At 36.9% G+C, this 26,779-nt stretch overlaps 2 protein-coding genes across 7 annotated transcripts in view; both read left to right on the forward strand.

Annotated features, from left to right (window-relative positions):
- ACMSD (aminocarboxymuconate semialdehyde decarboxylase) overlaps positions 1–10,185 on the forward strand; it is a 59,278-nt gene extending 49,093 nt beyond the window's left edge. For 2 of the 3 annotated variants that reach the window (XM_032479345.1, XM_006186785.3), the window contains 2 exons: positions 6,015–6,113; positions 9,978–10,185. In XM_032479345.1, the coding sequence (XP_032335236.1) occupies positions 6,015–6,113; positions 9,978–10,040 (162 nt within the window). In that variant the 3' untranslated portion in view covers positions 10,041–10,185. The remainder of the gene's footprint in view (positions 1–6,014; positions 6,114–9,977) is intronic. The other variant, XR_004319795.1, reaches the window with a different exon arrangement.
- A 6,246-nt stretch (positions 10,186–16,431) lies between these two features.
- Positions 16,432–26,779, forward strand: part of CCNT2 (cyclin T2) — a 38,605-nt gene continuing 28,257 nt past the window's right edge. For 2 of the 4 annotated variants that reach the window (XM_006186782.3, XM_006186783.3), the window contains exons 1-2: positions 16,438–16,636; positions 17,472–17,553. In XM_006186782.3, the coding sequence (XP_006186844.1) occupies positions 16,479–16,636; positions 17,472–17,553 (240 nt within the window). In that variant the 5' untranslated portion in view covers positions 16,438–16,478. Of the gene's footprint in view, positions 16,637–17,471; positions 17,554–26,779 lie in introns of those variants that run through there. The other 2 variants (XR_001366292.2, XM_032479336.1) reach the window with 2 other exon arrangements.

A 26,779-nucleotide genomic window follows, 5' to 3' on the forward strand; every position in this document is an offset into this window, starting at 1 on the left:
TCATAACCGCCAAAAAGTAGAAACAACCCATACATTCACCTTCTGATGAATGGATAAATAAAATGTGGTATATCTATACAATGGAATATTATTTGGCCCAAAAAGGAAGGAAGTACTGATTTAGGCTACAACATGGATAAACCTTGAAAACGATATACTAAATAAAAGAAAGCGACATATTACAATTCTATTTATATGAAGTATCAGAAGAGGCAATTCCATAGACACAGAAGGTAAATTAGTGTTTTCCAGGGTCTGGAGGGAGGAGGGAATAAGGAGTGCCTGCTAATGAGTATGGGGTTTACTTCTGAGGTGCTAAGAGTGTTCTGGAATTAGATCGTGGGCATGATTACACAAATACAAGATTATACAGGAGTGGGGGTATAGCTCAAGTGGTAGAGTGCACACTCAGCTTGTACGAGGTCCTGGGTTCAATTCCCAGTACCTCCATTAAATAAATAAATAAATAAAAATAAACAAATAGACCTAATTACCTCCCCCACCCACCCAAAATACATATATACACTAAAACCCACAGAACTGCACACTTTAAAAGGGTGAATTTTATGGAATGTGAATTATATCTCTAAAAAAAGAAGGCAGATCACCTACACCCCCAAACATAAGTCTTCAATCGTGGAGACCACTGTTGTTTCTTGGCTACCATTTCTGAAGTAGACTGTATACATACAAACACGTATTTGTGTGTCTACCGGTCCCTTGTTAGAAACAGAAATATGAGCACAGCAGGTAAGTTGTCCCAGACTTTTTTCCCTTCTTCACAATAGAACTTCAAGATCATTCCCCTTTACACTGTAACTTGGTAATTATTTCATTTCAGCATTTGTAAATACCCCTCACTCCTTTTTATTTTTGGATATGCTATAATTTAGTTTGATAGTCTTTTGCTGCTACAAATAATATTGCAATTAATTTCCTTATATATGTTTCCATTGTATGCATATGAGTGGGATACTTTCTAGATGTAAATTTCTGGTTGAAATTGTGTTCTTATTTTAATTTGACAGACTGCCATTATTGACTTAACATCTCTCTTACTACATTATGCATTCCCTTAGGACAAGGATCATTTCCAGTTTTTTTTCTTCAAAATATGTTCATTTATTGCTGTATACTATTTCATTATATAAAAATATCATATCCTTATCCATTGTACTTTTTAAAATTAAAGTATAGCTGACTTACAATATTATATTCAAGTGTACAACATAGTGATTTGACATTTATATATACTATATATTAATCACATGTCTAGTAACTATCTGTCACCATATAGTTATTACAATATTATTGACTCTATTCCCTATGCTGTACATTGTCCCTGTGACTTACTTATCTTATAAATGGAGGTTTGTACTCCTTAATTCCCTTCACCCATTTTGCTCCCCCCCAATTCCTCCCCTCTAGCAACCACCAGTATTTTTCTCTGTATTTATAGGTCTGTTTTATTTGTTCTTTTTTGTTTTTAGATTCCACATATAAGTGAAATCATATTGTATTTGTCTTTCTTTTTATGACATTTCACTTAGCATAATATCTTTGGGGTCCATCCTTGTCGCAAATGGCAAAGTCTCATTCTTTTTTGACTGCATAATATTTGTGTGTGTGTGTGTGTACAACAACTCTTTTTATTGAGGTATAGTCAGTTTACAATACTGTGTCAATTTCTGGTGTACAGCACAATTCTTCAGCCATACATGAATATGCATATATTCATATTCATATTCTTTTTCACTGTAAGCTGCTACAAGATATTGAATATATTTCCCTGTGCTATACAGTATAAACTTGTTTATCTGTTTTATATATATCAGTCAGTATCTCCAAATCTCAAACTCCCAGTTTATCCCTTCCCACCCCTCTCCCTACTGGCAACCTCCAGTTTGTATTCTATGTCTGTGAGTCTGTTTCTGTTTTATATATAAGTTCATATGTTCTTTTTTTTAGATTCCACTTACAAGTGATATCATATAGTATTTTTCTTACTTTTTCTGGCTTACTTCACTTAGAATGACATTCTCCAGGGCCATCCATGTTGCTGCAAATGGCATTATGTTGTCGTTTTTATGGCTGAGTAGTATTCCATTGTATGCATACACCACAACTGCTTTATCCAGTCATCTGTTGGACATTTAGGTTATTTACATGTCTTGGCTATTGTAAATAGTGCTGCTATGAACATTGGGGTGTAGGTGTCTTTTTGATTTAGGGTTCCCTCTGGATATATGCCCAGGAGTGTGACTGTTGGGTCATACGGTCAGTCTATTTTCAGTCTTTTGAGGAATCTCTATACTGTTTTCCACAATGGTTGCCCCAAACTGTATCAGTGTAGGAGGGTTCCCTTTTCCCTACAGCCTCTCCAGCATTTATCATTTGTGGACATTTGAATGTTGGCCATTCTAACTGGTGTGAGGTGATACTTCATTATAGTTTTGATTTGCATTTCTCTGATAATTAGTGATATCGAGCATTTTTTTCATGTGCCTATTGGTCATTCATTGAATACCACATCTTCTTTATTCATTCACCTATTGGCGGACACTTAGGTTGCTTCCATACCTTGGCTATTTTAAGTAAGTTTGCAGTGAATATAGGGGTGCACATGCTTTTTCAAGTTAGTGAACATCACTGGAACACATTTGTTCCTTTCTTCTTTAGTTGCTTTCCTTGTGATTTAATGATTTCCTTTAGCATTATGTTTGGTTCCTTTTTCTTTATTTTTGTGTATCTATTAGGTTTTTGGTTTATGGTTACCATGAGGTTTACATACGTAGCAGATGGTTTTGGTGTTTTTTAGAAAGAATATGTATTCATTTTATTTTATGTTTTTTTTTTATTTAGTTATAGTCAGTTTACAATGTTGTCAGTTTCCAGTGTAGAACACAATTTTTCAGATATACATGAACATATATATATTCATTGTCACATACTTTTTCACCATGAGCTACCACAAGATCTTGTATATATTTCCCTGTGCTATACAGTATAACCTTGTGTATCTATTCTATACATACATGTCAGTATCTACAAATTTTGAACTCCCAGTCTGTCCCTTCCCACCCCCTCCCATCTGGCAACCACAAGTTTGTATTCTATGTCTATGAGTCTGTTTCTGTTGTATTTATGTTCTTTTTTTTTTTAGATTTCACATATGAGCAGTCTCATATGGTACTTTTCCTCCTCTTTCTGGCTTACTTCACTTAGAATGACATTCTCCAGGGACATCCATGTTGCTGCAAATGGCATTATGTTGTCATTTTTATGGCTGAATAGTATTCCATTGTATAAATATATCACATCTTCTTTATCCAGATGGTTTTAATTAGATAGTTGCTTAAGTTCTAGTGTATTCTGGAAGCAATACATTTTTACATTCCTCCCCCATTTTATATTTTTGACATAGTATTTTACATCTTTTCACTTTGTGTATCCCTTAACTACTTATTGTAGTTACAGCTGATTTTACAACTTGTCTTTTAACCTTCACATTAGCTTTTTAAGTGGCTGATCCACTGCCTTTACTACATATTTGCCTTTATTTTCTTATGATTAGTTATGGCCTTTTCTTCCCCATTGGAAGAAGACCCTTTAACATTTTTGCAGGCGCAGTTTAGTGGTGATAAACTCTTTTAGCTTTTGCTTATCTGGGAAACTCTATCTCTCCTTCAATTCTGAATGATAAGCTTGCCTAGTAGAGTATTCTTTGTTGTAAATTTTTTCCGTTTAGCACTTTAAATATATCATGCCATTCTCTTCTAAGCTGCAGATTTTCTGCTAAAAAATCAGCTGATAGTCTAATGGGGGTTCTCTCGTATGTGACTAGCTGTTTTTCTCTTGTTGCCTTTAAAATTCTCCCTTTAACTTTTGCCATTTTCATTATGACATGTCATGGTGTGGGTCTCTTTGGGTTCATCTTGTTTGGGACTGACTCTCTGTGTTACCTGGGCCTGGATGTCTGTTTCTTTCCTCAGGTTAGGGAAATTTTCAGCTATTTCTTCAAATATATCTTCTGCCCCTTTCTCTTCCCTTTCTGGGTCACTTGTAGTGTGAATGTGAGTACACCTGATGTTGTTCCAAGGTCCCTTAAACTATCCTCATTTTTTAAAATTCCTTCTCTTTTTTCTGTTTGGCTTGGGTGATTTGTACTATTCTGTCTTCCAGATCGCTGGTCCATTCTTCTATATGATCTAATCTGCCATTGATTCCCTCCATTAGTGTATTCTTCAGCTCTGATTGGTTCTTTTTTATATTTTTTAACTCCTCGTTCAAGTCCTCACTGTTCATACATTTTTCTCCTGAGCTTGGTGAGTAGCTTTATGATCATTATCTTGAATTCTGTATCAGGTACATTGCTTGTCTCCATTTCATTTAGTTCTTTTTCTCAGGTTTTTGTCATGGTCTTTTGTCTGAAACATACTCCTCTGTCTCCTAATTTTGCCTAATTCTCTAAGTTTATTTATGTGTACTAGATAGGTTGGTTATAATTCCTAATCTTGGGGAAGTGGCCTTATGTAGGCGATTCCCATGGGGCCCAGCTGCATCGTCCCCTCTGGCCACCAGAACCAGATGCTTCAGCAGTATCCCCTATATGGGCTGCATGAGCTCTTCTGCTGTGGCAAGGCTGAGTGTTGCAGATATGCTGGGAGGTGAGGTTGGACCCTGGCACTAACAGTATAGAGGGAGGATTCCAAAAGAGTGCCCACCAGGGCCAGTGTCAGCATGGTAGAACGAGCTCACAAAAATGGCTGACACAAGCATCTCAGTCCCCAGGGGGGAGTCCCAGATGCCCCCTGCCTCTTTCTACAAGACTCTCCAAGATCAGCAAGTAGGTCTCACCCAGGCTCCTTTCAAACTGCTGCCTCTGCGCTGAGACTTGGAGCAAATGAGTTTTTGCATATGCCCTTTAAGAATGGAGACTCGGTTTCCTACAGCCTCTAGCTCTCCCAAACATAACCCCACTAGTTTTCAAAGTCAGAAACTTTTTGAGTGCTCGTCTTCCCAGTGCAGGGCCACCAGGCTAGGGAGCCCAATGTGGGACCTGGACCCCTCGCTCCTCAGGGAGGACCTCCACGGTTGGGATTTTCCTCTGGCTTATGGGTCACCATGCCAGGAGTGTGAGTCCTGACTAGAGGGGCATGTCTCCGCCACTCCTAACTGTCAAGTTGTGGTTCTTTCTTTGTATTTTCAGTTGTGTTAAAATTTTTCTGCTGGTCTTCAGGTCATTCTCAGAGTAGAAAGTCAGTAGTTCTATTTTGGTTTGGCAGGAGGTGAGCTCAGGATCCTCCTACTCTGCCATCTTGAGCCCACCGATTCCCATTTCTGTTAGGTTGACCAGGGTAATCTAGATTTTAGCACACTGCCTGACATGCTGCTTTATACACCTGTAGACACACAAACCTGGGTACTTTGCTATCAAAGTGTCAAATAGAAGTTCAAAGTTACATCATTAAAAGACAAACAACAATCTAGTTTACAGAGATAATAATTGTTTGGGGGGGTTGGTTGGTTTTTATTTGTTTGTTTTTTTCTTTTCTTTTCACCCAATTTTTTTTTTTAATTTTTGCCTTTTTAACTTGAGTATGTTTTCAAAAATTGTGGGATCAACTGCAATGCATCATTCTAAAAAATACAGAATCCTTAATTTCACTTGAAGACATCAGCATGCTTTATTAAATAAACACCTGCTTTTTATTTTTGAGTATTTCTGTATTTCAGTTATTTGAATTTAAAAAAACAAAACGAACAAATAAAAAAAACCAAAGGAGGATAGGGGTTGATTTGTAGCTTTAAAAGACCTAACAGTGACACCTGCTGGAGAAAATGTTTGAATCCATTAAATCTTAAAAATTTTAGATCAGTTTGCTTCTGTTAATCAGGAAGAAATTTGTTATGTTACCACAGGAGAGCTTGTAACAAGTAAATATAATTAAGTTTATAAGAGGTTATCTGATGCTTTAAAGAATTAGAGATAACAATGTTTTTTCTTTTTTCAGGATAAAGTCATTTTGGGAAGTGATTACCCCTTTCCACTAGGTGAGCTGGAACCTGGGAAACTGATAGAATCCATGGAAGAATTTGATGCAGAAACAAAGGTACACACCTTTTACTTCATGATCTCCTTCCTGAATTTTCCTGCTCTCACTGTGTTTGGTTTCCAAGCACTTTGATATGTGATAACAAAGAACAGAGAAACCACGACACTTAACATTCCTAGAACTGTTACTTGACCTCCAGAAATAGCTGACCTATCAAAGGGCAAAGGAAAGTTAAAAAGCTGAAAGTCAACCTAGTATAACTAAATTCCTAAGGCCAAGAAAGAAAACTGTAAAGAAGCACATTATAATAATATATTTATGTTTGCATGTTACATAAATAAGAAAAATGTCTAAATTTTTCCTTTACTATTTGTTACAAATCTACCCATCTCAAAAGTGGTAATGACTCCAGCTATTTGGATATTGAGACTAAAGTCTTGATTAACAGGACTCAAGGATCCAGAACCCTTAAGTAACTGGATTTTTTTTTTCTTTCCGCATTTGACTTTTACGGTGGGTAAACGTGCCTTAATGCTGCCACTGCCTATTCTGCCCCCACAGACTTCTGAACGAAAATGACCTTAAAATGAGATAACTTTGCCATCCCCTTCCCATCCCACATCCACGCCAACAAAACAAGTTCTTCCCAAGACTTCACTGTCAATCACTACTAGGGGACAGGGATAGCCAAACATGAAAACAAAGGGATATAGAAATTCTTGACAAATCTTACAGAAGTCCCAGTCAAAATCCTTTGTATAAGCCTTGTCTTTCTTCTGAACTAGAATCCAAAAGTTCTCTTCGACTCTAATTCTCTGCTTTAATTGATAAGGATATAGCTCATTGTATCTTTTCAGTAGATCTGAAGCACATTAACAGATGCCAAGAAGATTTCATTTCAATATGACCTAGTTGCAGGTTATCAACTGGGAAACCTCAGAGTGCTTTAAACAGGAAGTGTCTCCTTTGGCACTTATTCACCTTAAGGCACTAAAGTCTTTTTTGAATTGTTAAATATTTATGTATTAAAGTAGGAAGCAATACTAAATTTATTTTTTCTTTTTCTTCTCACAAAGGTTGAAAATGAAAAACTTTCCATAAAGTTAACCAAAATTAAACTGAAACCAGATTACCCCAAGTATCCTGATTAAGGCTTTAATGGAATAATAATAATTACTATTACATGTCTTTTATTATTTAATTTTATATGCTTATCACTTTCAATTTTTCAAAAAATCTGGAATAAAAATTTTATACTGTCACAAACTCATGACATTCTGTACAAGGATACTCAATGAATGTTGTAAAGACTAAAAACAATCAACAATGGAATACTTAAATAATAATATATCCATACTATGGAATCTATACAGCCATAAAAAATGTTAATAATCCATTTCCAAGATATAAAGTTAAGCAAGGTGCAAAAAATGCACATAGTACACTTACATTTGTGTACAGTATACTATATATATGTGAAAAAAATTATAAACCTACATTTGAGTATTTGCTTATATATGTATAAAATATCTCTGGAAAAAGACAAGAAACTGATAACTCTAGGAAGATAAAGTAGTGACTGGGTAGCAGTAGTGAAAGAAAACGTACATGTTATACATTTTGAATTTTGAGCCACATGAAGGTGAAATTTCACTAATAATAGGTAAATGAAATAAATAAATCCATTTGATGAGCACAACAACACTGGGAGGTAGTCAGGCAAATGCATCTCACCATGTAGACGCAGAGAAGGAAAGCAGGACTCGGAGGCTGAGTGATCTGACAAAAACGAAATAACTGTTGGATTACAGCACATGGACCCAACCCCAAATCTTTTGACTCCAGGATCAGGTCTCCACCCAACACACAGAAATGTATCTCCTTTGAAGGATACTCTGTATCAGTCTTTTATTTTGTTTTTTACTCATTTATTTATTTTAGTGAAGTATAGTCACTATTTACAACAGCCAAAACATGGAAATAACCTAAATGTCCACTGACAGATAACTGGATAAAGAAGTTGTGGTATATTTACACAATGCAATACTACTCAGCCACAAAAAGATAATAAAATAATTTCATTTGCAGCAACATGGATGGACCTGGAGACTGTCGTTCTAAGTGAAGTAAGCCAGAAAAAGAAAGAAAAATATCATATGATATCACTTATATGTGGAATCTAGAAAAAGGACCAATGAACTTAAACAGAAACAGACATACCAATCTATTTTAAACAGTAAAGCACTTTCTCAGAGCAGCAGTAATCACTTCTGGATCTTCCTCTGGAGGAGGATGGCCCAAGTATGACTCAGGGAAGGTGCCTGAATATGAGGTCCCTGCCTCAGATGACCCACTCTGCAAGGCTGTGTGAGAACCCTGAAGCGGTCATGATATAAAGATAGACGTTAATGGTATGGATGTCACACAACCCCATGTTGGCTATATGCCTGCCCTTTGCAAGCTGGACATGTATCAATTAGGGCATCACAAAGTTACCCCTCAGATCACAGGAGTTCTTTCTGAGGAGCTGATCTGGTCTATAGCTGGGGAGAAGGTGAAAAAAATCTGGCAGCCTTCTTCTCATGAGAAATTTATAAATGTACATACTCATACAATATTCTGAGATTCTTCATTTGTATCGCTTTTCTTCCTCCCAAAGAGCTTACCTTTGATTCAGTGCCATGTGAAAGGACAGTGCATACAATGAGAAGGTTGTGTATGGCTAAATGGCTTCTGGGCACTATTTCCAGCTCTGTCGTTCGATGGTCCTAAACTGTACTTTTTCTCTGTATTTGACTCCAAATAGTCCTTAAAAGCCACTGGAGGGTTTTGTAGAGGTTTCCAAAGGTCATTTTCCTAAGAGGTTCTCCCCCATATAGTTTTCCTCCCCTCCTACAACCAAGTTTCAAACTTTGATTTCAAATAGAGGGACAAAGGGAACTGGATGAGGGCAGTCAAATGCACAAACATACAGTTACAAGATAAATAATACTAGGGTTGAAAGGTACAACATGATAAATATAATTAACACTGCTGTATGTTATATGTGAAAGCTAAGAGGGTAAATCCTAAGAGTTTTCATCACAAGGAAAAAAATTTTTTTTCTATTTCTTTCATGTTGTATCTATATGAGATGATGGATGTTCACTAAACTTGCTGTGGACATCATTTCATGATATATGTAAGTCAAATCATTACGCTGAACCCCTTAAACTTATATAGGATTATATGATAATTATATCTCAATAAAACTCCTTTTGGGAGCTGAATATTCTATTTACGTATACATCGTATTTAAAAAATCTATTCATCTGTTGACATATGCTTAGGGTGTTTCCATCTTTCGTGGCTGCTGTGAATAGTGCTGTTATGAACATCATATACAAATAAATATGAGTCCCTATTTTTAATTCTTCTGGATATATAACTAGGAGTAGAATTGTTGGGTCATAGTGTAATTTTGTTTCTAATATACTGAAACTTATCATTGTATTATTCTATATAAAATGCATTTGCAGAAATGTTTCATTAGAAACTGTTATTATAAAAATAAGTATAAAACAAATACATATTTTACATATGTTACTTATACATACACATTATTTGCATGTTTAAAAATTCCAAAATTCCAGCATGTTTTGTCCATGATTGTCAACATATTTGAGAAGTAGGAAAAATAATAAAAGCACAAATATACTACAAATCACTTATATTTTTGCTTTTAAAAGATGGTTCTATATGAATATAATTTTTAAATACTGGGGCAAAACATGGGTCAAAAGATTTATTGTTTAACCTGCTAATATTTTTTCTCACATTGGGGAACTGACTTTTTAAAAGCCTGATAAAGATGCTTTATAGGTACCTTAAAACAACCATTAAATAATGCTTTAAAATAAAACCTTTTCTTTTCTTTTTCAGGATAAACTCAAAGCTGGTAATGCCCTAGCATTTTTGGGTCTTGAGAGAAAACAATTTGAATGAATGAATTTACTACAAAGGCAAACTCTCAAGATTTTTATTTTTGTTTTTAAATATATATCACACATGCATCACTAAAATCCTATTTTTGAACTATTTTATCCAGAAATAGAATATATCCAAATACCTAAATTATTCATAACAAAAATGACTCATGTGTTTTTATTCTGAAAAGCAGTACATTATTTCGTGTACAAATCAAAAATTATTTTCCCAACACTTTTAAAATTAATGGCAGAAATATAAAGCAAAATGTGTGGGGAGGGTGTAGCTTACAGGTAAAGTGCATGCTTAGCATACATGAAGTCCTGGATTCAATCCCCAGTACCTCCATTAAAATGAATAAATAAATGAACGTAATTACCTCTCCCCCCAAAAATAATTTTTTTAAGAAAAAAATTTAAAAACAGCAGAAATGTCATCAATGATTTATATGGAGGAAAAAAACAGATTCATCCTAGAGGGTTCAGATGGGTTCTCCACTTTGAGTAAGTATAATGGAATAGGGTCCAAATAACCTATTTTATTCACTTTCAACACCTTCCATCAGCCCAGAAGAGGGCTAGGAATGCTTTAGATTCCAAAACAATAAATGATATACATAAAGTCCCAATTAAGGAGGCAAGACAGATGTTCGTGTAATAATCACTAAGCAATAAAACCTGCTATCACAGAGGTTTCAGTAAGAGAAATTCACTTGGATTCAAACTTTGGGCAGATCTTCACAGAAGCTGGAACTTGGGCTGAGTCTATAAGGATGGATAAGGCATGTTTAGGTTTAGACGATGGGAAATAGGAAGACAAAACTATGGGAATATACATTTCAGACTGAATGAGAACTTACCTATTCTGGAGAAAAGTGTCCGTATGTAATTTACTTATACCAGAAGCTCTTTTAATTTAAAACACTGAGCAGAATGTATAAAGCAAGCTGTGGAGACTGAGCAAGGCAATGCCAGGGTTGCCTTGTTCTACTTACTTCATTTCCAGTCGTCTCGCTTGGGCTGCTGAAAATGAACTTGGTCCTGGGAGGGGTGGTGAACATCTGTGGTTCATGTACCTCTGGCTGAATTCTAAAATCAAGTATAATTTTTCAAAATTACTCTCTTGGTTTGGATTCACTCATCCTTCTTCTCATTTCCATTAGTCCAGAAAATCAAGAGTTGATTATTGGCACGTAATTTGTGCTGATTTAATTTTTGCTAAACTACACCCATCCCGTTATTTTCTGCTTTACTTAGTCTATCTTGCTCTTCCTGTTGCTTCCTCGGACTTTACCCACCCACCACTCTGCTTGTTACTTCAATCTGCCTAAATAAAAAAACAAAGTTGAGCAAAACAGCAATATGAAGCATATGTTATTATTTTTTCCTTTCCCATTCTTAGGGAGAAATGTCTGTTCCTTTCCTATATTTGAGCACTTTTAACAGTGCATAATGACTGTTTTATTATGAAAAGAAACCTGATCACTTCATTCAATATCATAGATATATAGACTGATACATAAATAGATAATGGGTATATTCATATTCACAGAGTGTCTGTATGATGTGCCAGGACTGTAGGACTGTTCCAAACGCTGGGGATACAGAAATTAACAAAAAGGGTAAAATTCCTTCTCTGATGAACCCTACAATCTGGAGGGTGAAAAATATAAATAAAGGAGGAGGACAGAGAAAAGAGGAATGGAGACGGGCAAAGAAGGGGGTAGGGAAGGAGAAAGGGAGGGAAGGAGGAAAGGAGGGAGGAAAATTTTCTTATGATAAACTCAATGCAGAAATTAAAACAAGGAAATGTATAGTGTGACTAGGGCAGGATGGAGGATAAAACATTAAGTGGTGGGGCCAGAGAACACAGCTTTAAAGAGGACTTTGAACTAAGACTTGAATAACAGAAGGAAGCAGCCATGGAGACGAGCCTTCCAGGCACAGGCTGGAGCAGTCAAGGCTCTGAGGAAAGAGCTGTGGCAGAGCTTGTTAGCATGGGGGAGGGGGTGGGAATGAAGCTGAACAGTTGGCCAGATAAGTAGGTTATGGTCAAGAGTTCAGACTTTTATATTAAGTTTTATAGGAAGTCATTGGAGTTTTTTTTAAAAAATAGGTCTATGACATGCTCTAACTTATACTAAAAACACACACACATTAGCAGCTGTGTAAAGAATTATTTAAGGGGATCAAGATGGTATTAGAGACACAAGGAAGGAAATGATGGGGACTTGGGCAAGAGTAGTAGAATGGGGATGGTGGGAAGTGGTTCTAGGGAGAAGCAACAGCACTAGATAAATGTGAGGAACAGGGAAGACAGGAAGGAAAGAAATCACGCTTGATTCGTGTGTGTGTGCGCGCGCGCACCACAGTTTGTTCTATCAAGCTCCTACTTTCTGACGTTGTATGTAATTTCCAATATTTTGCAATTACAAAAAATGCTGCAATAAAATTAGGTTCATTTCCCGTATTAGACATAAGGATAACTCCAACATCGATTGGATCAACATAAGGATAACTCCAACATCGATTGGATCAAAGATTTAACTCTAAGATAAAGTAAAACCATGTAGACTAGAAAAGATGAGAAAATTACTCTTTAATCCAAGTACAGAGGACTGCTTTCTAATGATGTCTTTTCTGTGCAACAACTCCAGGGACATTTAGCCTCCAAGATACAGCTAAAGGTATTAAACTAATCCAGACTTTAAACACAAATGCCTTGACTCCTATTTTTTTTCACTTGAGCATGTAGGTAGATTTATTTTACCACAATGGGGGAAAATAGGTTTGGGAAAGGAAGAGAATCAAGTGCTCTGTTGTTGAACTTGTTATATTTCAGATGCCTCTTAGATATTTAACTAGGAATGTCTAGTAGGCAGTTAGATATACTATTCTGGAGAGTTCAGAGGGAAGTTGGGGAGAGACTGTCAGCGTATAGAAGGTGTTTGAAGATATGAGACTGGATGAAATCACTGAGAAAAAAATGGAGTAGAAACCAAAAGACTAATTCCTGGGATTAATCAGCATTTGGAGGTCATATGGAGGCATCCAGCACAGGAAACTGAGTAATGCCCCATGAGGTAGGTAGAAAACCAGAAAAATGTGGTTATTCAGAAGTCAGGGGGAGACAATGTTTCAAGAAGTCCTAACAGCTTTAGGCCTCCCCCCAGAAAAATCAAAGCTACAATACTATGGTATTTTACAGAACCATATGCCCCAATTATAATTCAATCCCTTTACCCCAAATTTAGTTCCACTTCTTATAGTCCCAACTCTGATTAATGGAATCACTGTCACGTAAATCCTCTCCTTTCCCCATGTCATTAAATCCAACAGATTCTACCACTTTCGTATCTTTCACTTTTTATCTGTTCTTTCTTTCCTAAAGCTTCCAAAGTCAAGTCCTCAACTCTCAACAGGACTACTGAAGTAATCTCTTGTTGTTTAACTATTTTATATATGGTAGTATGTATCTGTTAATCCCATACTTCTAATTTATCCCTCCCCCAATTTTTCCCCTTTGGTAACCATAAGTTTTTTTTCTATGTCTGTGAATCTGTTTTGAAGAATGCTTGGTTGGCAGTTTTTCCTTTTAGCACTTTGATGCCTTCTTCTTTTCAATAACTGACTAAGTATGTTACTGCATAGATGTACCAAATCATCCCATCCCCAATTCATGGACAGTCATGCCTTCAGTCTTTCACAACTATAAACTACTACTGAGAATACTCTATAACATATGATGTTGAGCACCTTTTCACATGCTTATTTCCCACCTACACATCTTTGCGAAGTGTCTGTTCAGATCTGGTGCCCATTTTTATACTGCATTCTTTGTTTTCTTATTGTTGAGTTTTAACAGTTCTTTGCATATTTGGAATACAAGTCCTTTATCAGATATATGTTTGCAAAGATGTCTTCTTGTATTTTCACTCTCTTAACAGTGTCTTTCATAGGGGAGACATCTTACACTTTAATAAAGTCCAACTTAATTTTTTCTTTCATGGATGATCTTTTGGTGTTGTATCTAAAAACTCACTGCCAAACACAGAGTCACCTATATTTTTTTCCTGTTATCTTCTAGAAGTTTTAAAGTCTTACATTTTAGATATAGGCATATGACCCACTTAGAGTTAATTTTTGTGACAAGTGTGAGGTCTGTGTCTCATTTCTTTTTTTCCCATATGAATGCCCAATTGTTCTAGCAGTATTAGTTGAAAAAGGACTATCCTTTCTCAACTGTATTGCCTTTGCTCCTTTCCCAAAGATCAGTTGACTAGATTTCTGTGGATCTATTTCTGGGCTGTCTATTCTGTTTCACTGATTTACGTATCTATTCTTTTGCCAATATATGCTGTCTTTTTTTACTGTAGCTTTGAGGTCGGGTAGCATCAGTCCAACTTCTTTGGTACTGGGCTGGCTATTTTGGGTCTTTTGCCTTTCCATAAAAACTTTAGAATTGATTTGTAGATATCAACAAAACAGTCTGCTAAATTTTTCATTGAGATTGCACTGAATCTATAGATAAAGTTGGAAAGAATTGATATCTAATAATAAGTTTTCCAATCCATGAACCTAGAATACTCTTCCACATATACCTACTTTGATTTCCTTAATCAGCGTTTTGTAGTTTTATATATCTGTATTTATAGTTATAGACACCTCCTGTACATATTTTAGTTTCATACCTAAGTATTACTCTTGGTACATGGTATTATGTTTTTAATTTCAAATTTCAATTTTGCATTGCTGATATGCAGGAAAGCAACTGACTCTTACATTATAATCTTGCTATAATCACTTATTCATTCCAGTTTTTTCAATACTCTGAGATTTCCTTCATGAACAATTATGACATCTGTGAACCAACTCAGTTTTATTTCTTCCTTTCCAATCTGTTTACCTTTCATTTCCTTTTATTATATTAGCTAGGACTTCCAGTACAATGTTGAAAGGAGTGGTGAGAGGGGACATTCTCTCCTGAAGAAGCTTCCAGTTTCTCACCATTAAGTATGATTTTACAAATGTTCTTTATCAAGTTGAGGAAGTTCCCCCCTTTCCTAGTTTGTTTAGAGTTTTTATCATGAGTAAGTGTTGGAGGTAGACTTTTTAAAATGTTGCTTTAAGTCAATCTATCCTGGAACTTCTAAGTAGCCTAACATTCGAAGCAAGCAAGGAAGGTAAGAAATGAATTTTTTTAGACGATGGATCATGATAGTTGCTTACTGAAACCAAATCAAGAGCTCAAAACTGTAGCTTAATAGATGCAGGAAGAGCCGAAGTGTATTAGTACACTGAGCATAGGCGCCCCCAAGTGATGACGAAAGCCTGGAGATTTAATCAGGAATTCAGTGAAAAGTATATCAGTTGCCTTTTAGGAGTGTATCTGCCTGTACTCTGTGACCTATGGCAAATAGCTAAAATTTAAAACTTAGGAAATTTATGCACACACAATAAGCGTCGGCTCAGAGACCAGCGGACTCCGAGTGGAGCTCTGCGGAAACTTCTGGAGAAAGGGCTGATGAACAGATATGTGCAGTGTTACTGTATTAAATACTAAAATTAAAATTTTTATTCGGTTCCTTTTATACTTACTGCTTCTATCTAATCCTCTCTTAAATCACAGTGTGGCTTACAAAAACACTAACCATAGACTCGAAACCTAGTTTATAAATTCGGCTCCTCTGGTTTGCTCAGCGGACAACCTTTGGCAAGCGAGTTTTAAAAAATAAACCCACGGCCTGAGTAGCTGTGGGATTCAACCAAGATGATGGGGGAGGGGGAAGCACTGAAGTGCGGCACAAATGTGGAGCGTCATTTCTTCCGCGTTTCCCTAGAGAGGTCCTTCCCAGAGCCGCCGGTTGGGCGGAAGCTTTCCGTCCGGGACGCCGGAGTCAAGCCTACGAGACTGCGCAGTCCGACGTTAGAGGAAAATGGACGTGGTGACACGCGACTGCGACAGAGAAAGGTTCTTCTCTTTTTTAAAGCGCCGCCAGACACCCGGCCCAAACAGCAGCCGGGATTTCAGAGTCCACACCCAGGCCCCACGGCGCAGCCGCCCGCAGCCCTCCCTCACCGCCCGACCCAAGACCAACCTCTAGCCTCCTCTGCTGCCCGCCCCTTCGTCCAGCCAACCCTAAGCCCGGCATGCACCGCGCCGACCTTTTCCTTCCATCCGACCCCCACCTTCGGGCGCCTCCAAATGACAAGCTGCGCGGAGCATTGTGGTCCCGTGCGCGAGAGCGAGGCCGGGGGCAGGAAAAAGAAAGCAAAAGGCTAGGGTGAGCCGGTAGGGCGGCCCCTGCGCACGCGCATGGGCGGCGGCGGCGGTGAAAAGGGGCGGTGCGTGGTCTACGGCGAGCGCAGTGGGGCGGGGTCGCGCGGCCTTGGCGGGGAGTCCGCGAGCCAGGAGGGGAGGGGGGTGGGTGAGGGAGCGGGCGGAGGAGGAAGTGTCATGGCGTCGGGCCGTGGAGCTTCTTCTCGCTGGTTCTTTACTCGGGAACAGCTGGAGAACACGCCGAGCCGCCGCTGCGGAGTGGAGGCGGATAAAGAGCTCTCGTACCGCCAGCAAGCGGCCAACCTCATCCAGGAAATGGGACAGCGTCTCAATGTGTATCCTTTCCTATTCTTGGCCCTCCGCCGCTCACGCCCTGGCCCCTTCACCACTCGCCCGGTCCCCGGGCCTGGTGCGCCGCGAACATGGCGCCGCCGCCTCGGCCTCTGCTGGGCCTTGGCCGTGCCGTGAGAGAAGGCAGGCTCGGGTTCGGGAGGCCGCGAGCGGCCGGCAGAAGAAGGGAGGAGGAGGGGAGTCCGGGAATGCGGGCTGGGAGACTGCGTTGTGTAATCTGTTTGGGGCCTCGCGTGCTGGCGGCGGGGGATGGGAGTGCCGCCCAGACGAGCGAGGAATTTTACGGATTATCGCAGAAAAGAGGCGGCTGCTTCGACCTCTTGTCCGAAAAGGGGTTGAGAGCGAGAAGGACTAGGAATACTGAAAGGTGTTAAGGGTTCTCTGCAGCCCAACCTGCTCTCCTCGCCGGTTTGATGGCGATGCTCGTACCTTGGGAGCGAACCAGAGGTCTTTTATGTTCTTGGCATGGTTTTGTGTGGGTGCGCGCGCGTGTTTCAACTGTTTGATTTTGGGTTTAGTCAGTCGTAGCCATTTGATAAATCCTTCCCGGGGTCGCTTAGTAGCGATATTGGAGTGACATGCTCAGTTGTTGTTATTATTATGACTACTGTTGGTTCGCTGTGGAGCCTTTTCTATCCTCCAGCCGCCACCCCACCATCCTACCGGAATGATTGTTTGATTTGTTATTACAGTTTGGGGATTGGTTTTGAGTGAACGGGAGGCGTTGGGAAAGAACCGCAGATCGGGAATCTTCCTTCAAAATTGTTTTGGAAATGAGATCTTGTTTTTCGCAGATGTTTCCTAAACGTTACCTTCCAGCTCTCAACTTACAATAAACACTGCGATTGTTTATATGCACAGGTTTTATATGCACCATTCATTCACCAAATTCAATAGACAAGTAAGTACTATTTTATTGTGTTTTTACTACAGTCAAATTTTAAGGAAAAATCGATACGCAGAAAAAAAAGTTGGTCATGGGTTTAACTGTTGTGTTTAGTGTTCTAAGTTAACACTGAAGGTGAATCGCGTGATAAACGTTTTGCTTCAAATGCGGGGTTTCTGTTTGGTTGGTTGTTGAGTTTTTAATTTATGATAAGAAGCTACCAGGTGTCAGGCTCTGCCACGACTTTTGAACTGAAAGATAAATCAGAAACGTTTCTTTACTCAGAGTTATTTATTACATTGGTATTCATTTAAATTTTATACTCAACATTTGAATAATTGCAGGTAGTATTGTACAATGACATGTGGGAAAGCCCAGTCATTCTTTTGTACATCTTAATTGTATTGGGTTTATATTGTTTCGAATACTGTGAATTGGGCTTTGTTTAATTGTAACATTCTTTTGGAATGACCCTTTTGAAAGAGTTAAATGTTTAGCAGAAATATTTCATTTGCTAATGCAATTTAAGTTGTCAGATGTTCTTATTTATTGCACTTTAGCATTAGTTGTCTACTTAAATTTTTGGTGATGCAGTGGCAAGTCTTGCTTCAGATATACATCAGAGGTGTGTGTGTATGTATAATGAGTTTGAAGTAAATCTTACCTTCCAATACTGACTTGAAACATAATCTAAATCTTGACAAGTGGAGTCGTGTTGTTTAGTTGAAATTTTTTTTTTTTAGTTATGAAAGACGTCACTTTCATGTGTGGCACCTGTTGACAAAGAAAATAGTATATTATTTAGAAATATTAACTGTGCCTTATTTCTCACCATGTTTTTTGCTCACAGCTATTTTTAGATTGCTATTCTGAGAGGCCTGTGGAAAAGTGGACCATAGAAGACTGCAATTTGTGGATTGTCATTAGAACCTTTTAAGAAAAGTCTGAAAAGGTCCTTTTTTTTTGAGTTGGAAGGAAAAGCTTCATAGTTTAGATTGAATCCTGTTTTAATCTTTTCTGATCATAAGTCTGATTTGGTTTATCAGATTGGCCTGTAGGTTTATCTTAAACAGTATGTATTTTTGTATACGTTTTGGTCTCTTGCAGTCTCCTTTGCTTCTACTCTTCATCTTTTAAATTTGCGTGAGTCTTACTCTGTTTCCATTTTCCTAGTTATTTCTTGTGCACAGAACTTAGGTCAGTGATAGTGTTATGAAATAACAGATTGAGAAAGTTATATTTTTATTTAAATTGTCTCCTAAGGCAGTAGTGAACTAATGAATACTGATATAAATACGACTTTCCTTAAGTAAGCTTTGGAGAATGCTGGTAGGAATCACAAATCAGAATAGTTCTGGAAATTCGTTATATGGCTGCAGATGTCCCCTTTGCTTACTTTTCTACTTCAGTAATGATCTCACCACAAGACTACATTTCTCTTTGAACCTTCTCTGTTTCATAATTTGTTTGTCTCTATGGCCTTGTTGGTGTGCTTTAAATATTTTACTTATAGCCGAGATTCACAGCTTTAACTTTAAATTGACTGATGAAAGCCCGGTCACTTGAATTCTCTTAACTCTTAATTGTTTTACTTAAATGCCATCATTTAATAAGAAAGAGTACTCACTTTCATTACCCTACTTATTATCTTATATGTGTGTGAAAGTAAGTGTCAACATTTTGCATTGAGTTATTATTAGCAGGATAATTGAAATTGGCTGTTAATTTCTATTTTGAGAAGTAAATTACACCCTTCAAATCTAAACATTGTCTTTTCTACCTTTGCTATTATATCAAAATTGATTTTAGTATTTGTGTTGGTGCACTTACATCAATTGCACAGCCTCACTCTTTTATCTTTTTTTCCCCTGTTCTTTTAGGGTGAGGGGGGCTGGTCTCAAATTGAATGTGAGTCACTTTCAAATTCATACTCCCCCATATCATTGGGGAAAATTTTCTTAGAGGGTTATAATGGAATGTCATAGTAAACTTAAAAAAGCATGCGTCTTCAACACACAGTAAATTGAACACCATTCAGTAAATTAAACCATAACAAACTTAAATTTTAAGATGCTAGTGACAAAATATACCTAGTTTTATAATAAATGTGTGTTCATTATATTAAAATATTTAAAAATATTTATGAGGCTTTGTTTTATTTTCCCACATTGACAAATTTAAAAGTAGAAAATTCCCTAAAAGTCAAGTTGCTGTTGTATTTAAGAATAAAATTAGTGTCAGCAGAACTGTTTTTTATTGTTTAGTTCTGTTGTCAGTTTCTCTTTTAGAAGGTTGGATTGTTATCAGCAGAAATGACTTTTATATGTAACCTAGTTAGATAAATCTATCCTTTGCTCATTGGATGCAGTAAGGTTTGTGTAACTGAGATTAGTAATTGAAGAATGGCCTTGCTGGATCAAGCTCAAGATAAATCTAGTAAAAGTATAAAACAGTCCTGGAACCAGCAGTGCCTTCAAAGTATGTACTGTGGGAGAACATCCTCTAGTGCTAGTCTTACAGTAGGTGTTGACCCAGCTTTTCCTAGAAACTGTTCATCAGTTTGCTTTGTCAAATTTACGATGCATTTGTTTATTGCATTAATTCCAAGTCTATGCGTTCTCTTAAAATGAGGTTGTAAAGACCACTCTTAGTATTTTTGTTAGTTATGGTCTGTTCTCATGGCATCTCCCAGTTCATTTGGTCATTTTAATCTTCTCTTTACTTCTCGTTAGTCCCATTGCCTCTTAGTTGAGCTGCAGCAACTGAAACAATATAATACGCCAAATTTAAAAGTGTTGTAGTTTTAAGGTCTCAAGAGACCATGGTTAGTTAAGGGCAGTATTCAGAACTAATGATTTTAAGGAATGATTATGATGACTTCTAAGAATCTGTCATATCTGACTGTCACTTAATACATCTAAGTTAGATTAGTCAGCTGATACACATAAAGGAACTTGTATTTTCTTGTGCTAAACTTTGATTACCACTTTTTGCTTGCAGTCTTAGTAATCTTTCTCAGTTGACTGGGCTCTTGACAAGTAGATATCATTTGAAACTTTAAAGATGTTCTTTTCTCATTCCTTTCTTCCCCTGTAAAGACTTAAATAATTTAAAGGAAAGGCATTCTTTTATCTTTCTAAAGAAGTGCTCACAGTCTCTGTTCTTTGTCCGATATATAGCATTCACCCATTATAATTTTTAGTAATAGTCTTGGCATAGGAATTTATTCAAGATTTGTTAATAGTAGATTTTATCCAGTTTGCACTAACTGTTGCTTGTTTATACTCAGATTGCTCATAAACAGTTGCCATAAACAATTGCCATTTGTGAAAGAAAACCAATGTTTTAGGAGGATTGTTTAGCTAAGGATTTTGTTTAAATTTTTATTGTGAAAGCCCTAAATTTCTTTCAAACATAGGAATCTAGAGAAAGTTAAATGTAAAAATCCTCCCCCCTCCCCCACATATTGAAACTAGAAGGTAAGCAGTGTAAGGGCGGGGGAGTTTTGTCTCCTTTCTTTTTTGGCTTTACTCGCCAGTACCTTAACATAGAATAGATATTCAGCAGTGGTTTGTCAATAGAATGGATCAAATTTTGTTGCTCACAGGTCTATTAAATGAGTTCTTACACATTTTTCTCTATATACATCCTCCCCACATAGACACATTTAAAGTATGATTGAAAACTAACAGGCGTTATCGTAAATGAAAACAGAAAAAAGGCTATAATAAACCTTCCATCCGAGTATCTTAAGCCCCCTGCCCTGCAGCATTTGCTCTTAACAGTTTTTGTGTGCCCTGTCAGAAATACTTTTTGCTTGTGCAAGTGTATATGTATTTATCTTTTTTGTTTTTAGCACAGATAAAGGGTTTTGTTTGTTCTTTTAAACAGTTAGTTCTTAGATCCAGCACACAGCAGCAATGAGAACATGCAGAATTGGACTGGTTAGATGTGGCTATTTCTGGGGAAGTAATTTTTAAGATGGCACCAGAAATGGATAATATAGATTGACTCAGTGGATCTCAACCAGGGGCAGTTTAGCCCACCAAGGGACATTTAACAATGTTTAGAGACATTTTTGGTTGTCACAACTAAGGGAAGGGGATTTAGAAGCCAGGGATGCTGCTAAACATGCTACAATGCACAGAATAGCCCCCCAAAACAAAAAGTTACCTGGTACAAAATGTCAGTAGTGCTGAGCTTGAGAAAACCATGGGTTAACCTAAAGAGTTAAGGAGACTAAAGCTATGTCATTGTCATTAGATTAATTTTGAATGTTTGGTGAATTTTATCTGTTTTAGTAAGAAATTGCTTATTCTCAAGGACCTTAAGATCAAAGGACACATTTGTGATCTTTTTCTAATTGAGGGCTTTAAGGAAACTTTTTTGGTAGTCCTAAAATTTAAAGTTTAAATTTAGTTAAGAAATGTTGCTTTTCTGTGAAGTGCTAATGTGTTTCTTGGCCTCTTATTTGAGTTTGTTATGGCTTTTTAAAATTATATTAGTAAATATTTTAATAGTTTGTCTTCTAATTTTGTTTATGGTGTTTTTTGACATAAATGTTTTGTTAAGCAAGTCTACCAGCCTTTAATTTTGCTTTGTTTCATTACCTTTGTATTTCTCTGGAGATGTTACTGATTTCATGGGAAGAGTTTCTTGGTTGGTTTTTTGTTGTTGTTGTTTTTCCACCTTAGGTTTATTTTGGTATGTGGTTCCTGAACATTTAAGGCTGATATCCTCTTTCTTACTGCAGATAAGGAAGAAAAGAATCATAAAGGTTAAATACTTTGTCTGAAGTCACACAGCAGCAGAGTGATAAAAGCAAAAATTGTACCCGCATCTATACTCTATTACTCATGCAGTTATCACTATTTCTACCTCAAGTATCTCTTACTAGGCATCTCTTCATAGCCCTGAAATTTATCACTGGAAGGAGTATGTCTAAAGCTTTTGTGATGTGCCAAGAAGATTCACCAACTTCTTGCATGAGAATTACCAGGATGCTCATGTAAGATATGCTTTAGTGGGCTATGTAATCAGAATATTGTGGTGGAACCTGAGATTCTCTACCTTAACAAGCATCTCAAGTGATACTAATGCATGCTAAAGTTGAAGACTATTGGTTTTTATTTTGCTTTTTCTCCTGTGTGTCTCGTAATCCATTGCTATACAGTCAGCCCTCTGTATCTGTGGATTCTGCATCTGTGAATTTAACCAACCACAGATCAAAAAGTATTTGGAAAAATGTTGGACAGTTTCAAAAAGCAAAATTTGAATTTACCTCATGCCAGCAACTATTTACATAGCTTCTGCATTGTATTAATTGTTATAAGTAATCTAGAGATGATTTAAAGTATCCGGAAGGATATGCATAGTCTATGCATCAATACTATGCCATTTTATGTAAGAGACTTGAGCATCCGCGGATTTAGGTACCCATGCAGGGGTCCTGGAACCAATTCCCCTGTGGCTACTGAAGGATGACTGTGCAATGATCATGTTTGATGGGAGTTAAATCAACATGTATTTCATTCCTTTACCTGCCAAAGTAAAATGTCTTTGAAATCTGAGTGGTTGTGTATATTATAGCTCACTTCTACTTCTGCCTTTTAATTTAATAAAGCAATTAGTCCAAGAATAGTCTCATGTTTGAAATCCATTAATACTGCCGGGAAATACTGCAGTGCTGGCCAGTAAAACTTTCTGCAAAAATGGATATATTCTGTGTCTTTTCTGTTCAAAAGGATATTTACTGACCAAACACATGTTTTCTGGATTGTAAATTTGAAAGTATTAGACTAGGTGATTTCTAAATTCCTTTTCAACTATGAATTGTGTGAATGAAAATGTATTAAGATCCCACTAGGTAATAGGCACTTTACTTACTGCAGCTGAGGTATTATCCTCCTGAGGAAACAGATGCAGTTGCTTAGTGACTTTCCAAAATCAAAGCAGCTTTCCTGATTCCATGCTGTAGTTCTCACTTTTGTCCAACCCTAATATGTTTTATGAAATAAGGCATGCTAACTGTTGATGCCAGTGATTTCTAAGGAGGAGATGAGTATACAAGTTAATAATGAAAATACTCTCCAATTTTGATATGCTTACCTCATTGGGCAAAATCCAGTGAAGTCCACTTTTGAATTAGGCCCCAGATTCCTCTTTCAGCCAGACATCAGTCTTAGCATTTATGCATTGAGCATCCCTATTTTTCCATGTGGTGCTTTCCCTTCACTTTTCATGTTGACCCTAATCTATCTGTCAGGTTGTAAGACTCAGCTGAAGTTCCTACGCTTCCCAAGATAACACCACTCTTTACATTTCTTTCTCCGACTTTATCCTTTGGGTCCTATTCACATCCTGTTGTATCTCATCTACTTGGTGTCCTTTAGTGCTGTAGCTAACTGTGCATATATGAAATGAAGTGGGTTTCTTTTAATTGTTGTTATGAAATAAAACACAAATGTATAAAACCACCAGATGTATATAGTTCAGTGAACTAATCTAAGGCAGACAATTTTGTAACCACCTCTCAAATCAAAAAAGGAAACTGCTAACAGCCCCAAAAGTGCCTTCGTGTACCCCATCCCAATGTCAGTCCTTTCCCTCCTTCCACAAAGGGAGGGAAAAATTCTGCATTCCTTGTCCATTAACAGTTTGATAGATCTCTTATGTCTCTCAGTGTACAGGCTTCTCTTCCTCTTCCTCCTCCTTTATTTTACTTAATTTTTATTAGACCCGTAGAGTTTCCATCCATCTGGGTTTTTTGCTGATTGCATACTCATGGTGCAGTTTATCATGTTCCTTTGTTCTTGTATTTCCTGCCAATTGCCAGTTGGATCCAGAAATTTGGTCAAGCTCACGTTAGATCCCTTTGGAGAGACTACAGTTGGTGTAATAATTCTTTCATCAGGAAGCACCTAATGTCTGATGGTCTTTTTGTGATGTTAGCAGCAATTGATATTCAATGACTAGATCTTTCATTCATTGTGATACTCTTAATTCTATCATTTCTTAATTTGTTAATTGGAGTACTTTTTAGTAAAATACTCTGATTAATCTACTGTTTGGACACCCAGTGGTGCAAGTTCATATAGGAAAGGCAGAATAAATACTTGATTCTCTGTATTTACCACCTTGTTGAGACAAAATTCACATACCATATATTTCATCCATTGAAAGTGTACAGTTCACTGGTTTTTTAGTATGTTCACAAAATTGCGCATCAATTTTAGAAGTTTTTATTACCCCAGGAAGAACCCCTACACCCTTTAGCCATCTCTCCTCATTCTTCCCTGCCACACACCCCACCACCACCACCACCTTCCCGCCGCCTCTTCTGGACATCGTCTGAAAAATGGAGTCATACAATATGTGTTCCTTTGTGACTGGCCTCTTTTACTTAGTACATAATGTTTTCAAGGTTCATCTGTGTTGTAGCATGTATCAGTACTTCACTTATTTTTTTGTTGAACTACCATTATACCACATTTTGTGTATCCATTCATCAGTTAATGGACATTTGTGTTATTTCTATTTTTTGGCTATTGCTGCTATGATCACTTATGTATAAGTTTTTGTGTAGATACATATTTTGGTTTCTTTTGACTATATACCTACGAGTAGACTTGCTGGACCATATAGTAACTATACCTCTATGATTTGGGGTAGTTTCCTCAATATCTATTATAGCAAGATATTCCAGGCTCATCTGCATTTTCTGCTCCAATGCTAGAATGGCCATTTCTTTAAGAAATCCTTTTTTCTTTTAGTAAGAAGTGGTATTTCAAGACCACAGCCTGGACACCAGTGATACTCATTGTTACTGTGTGTGTCTTGTTTCTAGGCATCTTCAATGAACAGAGCAAGGAAATACATAGTACAGTAAAAATATATTCACTATGCACAGCAACATGTTTACATATTAAATATATGAATTATACAAAAAATACATTAACTGGGCTTGTTTTATATACATTTATTTAACATATATATTTAAAATACCCTAGGAGTTCATTCTGATTCAAGCAACAATAGCATTTTTTACTTAACCTCTTTTGTATTACATCTCCATGACCTTTAGTTCTGAAGGAAGTGGGATGACAATTTAAATGTTGCATAATCACTTGTTAAGTTAACCTCATATAACACAAGTAAGTCTCAGAATAACAGTACAGCCACCAGTGGTATAATTACTGAGAACAGTTAAAGGTTTTAGTTTGCTCTCCCCTCTCACACCTGATTTTTAAAAGTTGTATCTACATTATCTTAAATAGATTTTACAAAACTCTTTTAATCTTTCAGTCTTAATTCTGCATTGTATATATTGTTCACTACCAGTGCTTATGTTGGAGTCTCTGTAGTCATTTTTGATTCTTTGAAGTTCTCTTGAAGATCATGGAAATAATGTCTGAATCCTTGTATGTTTGATAACAGTTTATGCTCTTCATACCCAAGGTCAGTTTTGCTGGATATAAAATTATTGACTCATGCTTTCTTATTTTTGTGTGAGTGTGGGGAGAAGGTAATTAGGTTTGTTTGTTTGTTTTTAAATGGAATTATTTCTATGATCTTGGTGGGGTTTTTTTAATTTTAATTTTTTTTATTTATGTTTGGTTTTTCGGGGGGGAGGTAATTAGGTTTTAATTAATTTATTTGTTTTTAATGGAGGTACTGGGGATTGAACCCAGGACCTCAGGCATGCTAAGCACACACTGTACCACTGAGCTATACCTTCCCCCCAACTCATGCTTTCTTTTCTTTGGTATCTTAAATACATGGCAACTTTTTTAAAATTTTAATTTAATTTAGTTTATTGAATTACAGTCAGTAACAATATGTCAATTTCTCGTGTACACCACAATGTCCCAGTAATGCATATGCATACATATATTCATTTTCATGTACTTTTCATTAAAGATTCTCACAAGATATTGAATACAGTTCCCTGTGGTATACAGAAGAAATTTTTTTTAATCTCTTTTTTCTTTTTTTGTTGAGGTATAGTCAGTTTACAATGTTGTGTCGATTTCTAGTGTACATACAGCACATTTCTTCAGTCATACATGAATATACCTATATTAATTTTCATATTATTTTTCACCTTAAGGTACTACAAGATATCGAATAAATTTCCCTGTACTATACAGAATAAACTTAACTATTTTATGTATACCGGTCAGTATCTGCAAATCTCGAAATCCCAGTTTATCCCTCCCCCCCCAACTTTTTTTTCCTTCTC

Source organism: Camelus ferus, chromosome 5 (genome assembly GCF_009834535.1).
Source record: "Camelus ferus isolate YT-003-E chromosome 5, BCGSAC_Cfer_1.0, whole genome shotgun sequence".
Classification (NCBI taxonomy): Eukaryota; Metazoa; Chordata; class Mammalia; order Artiodactyla; family Camelidae; genus Camelus; species Camelus ferus.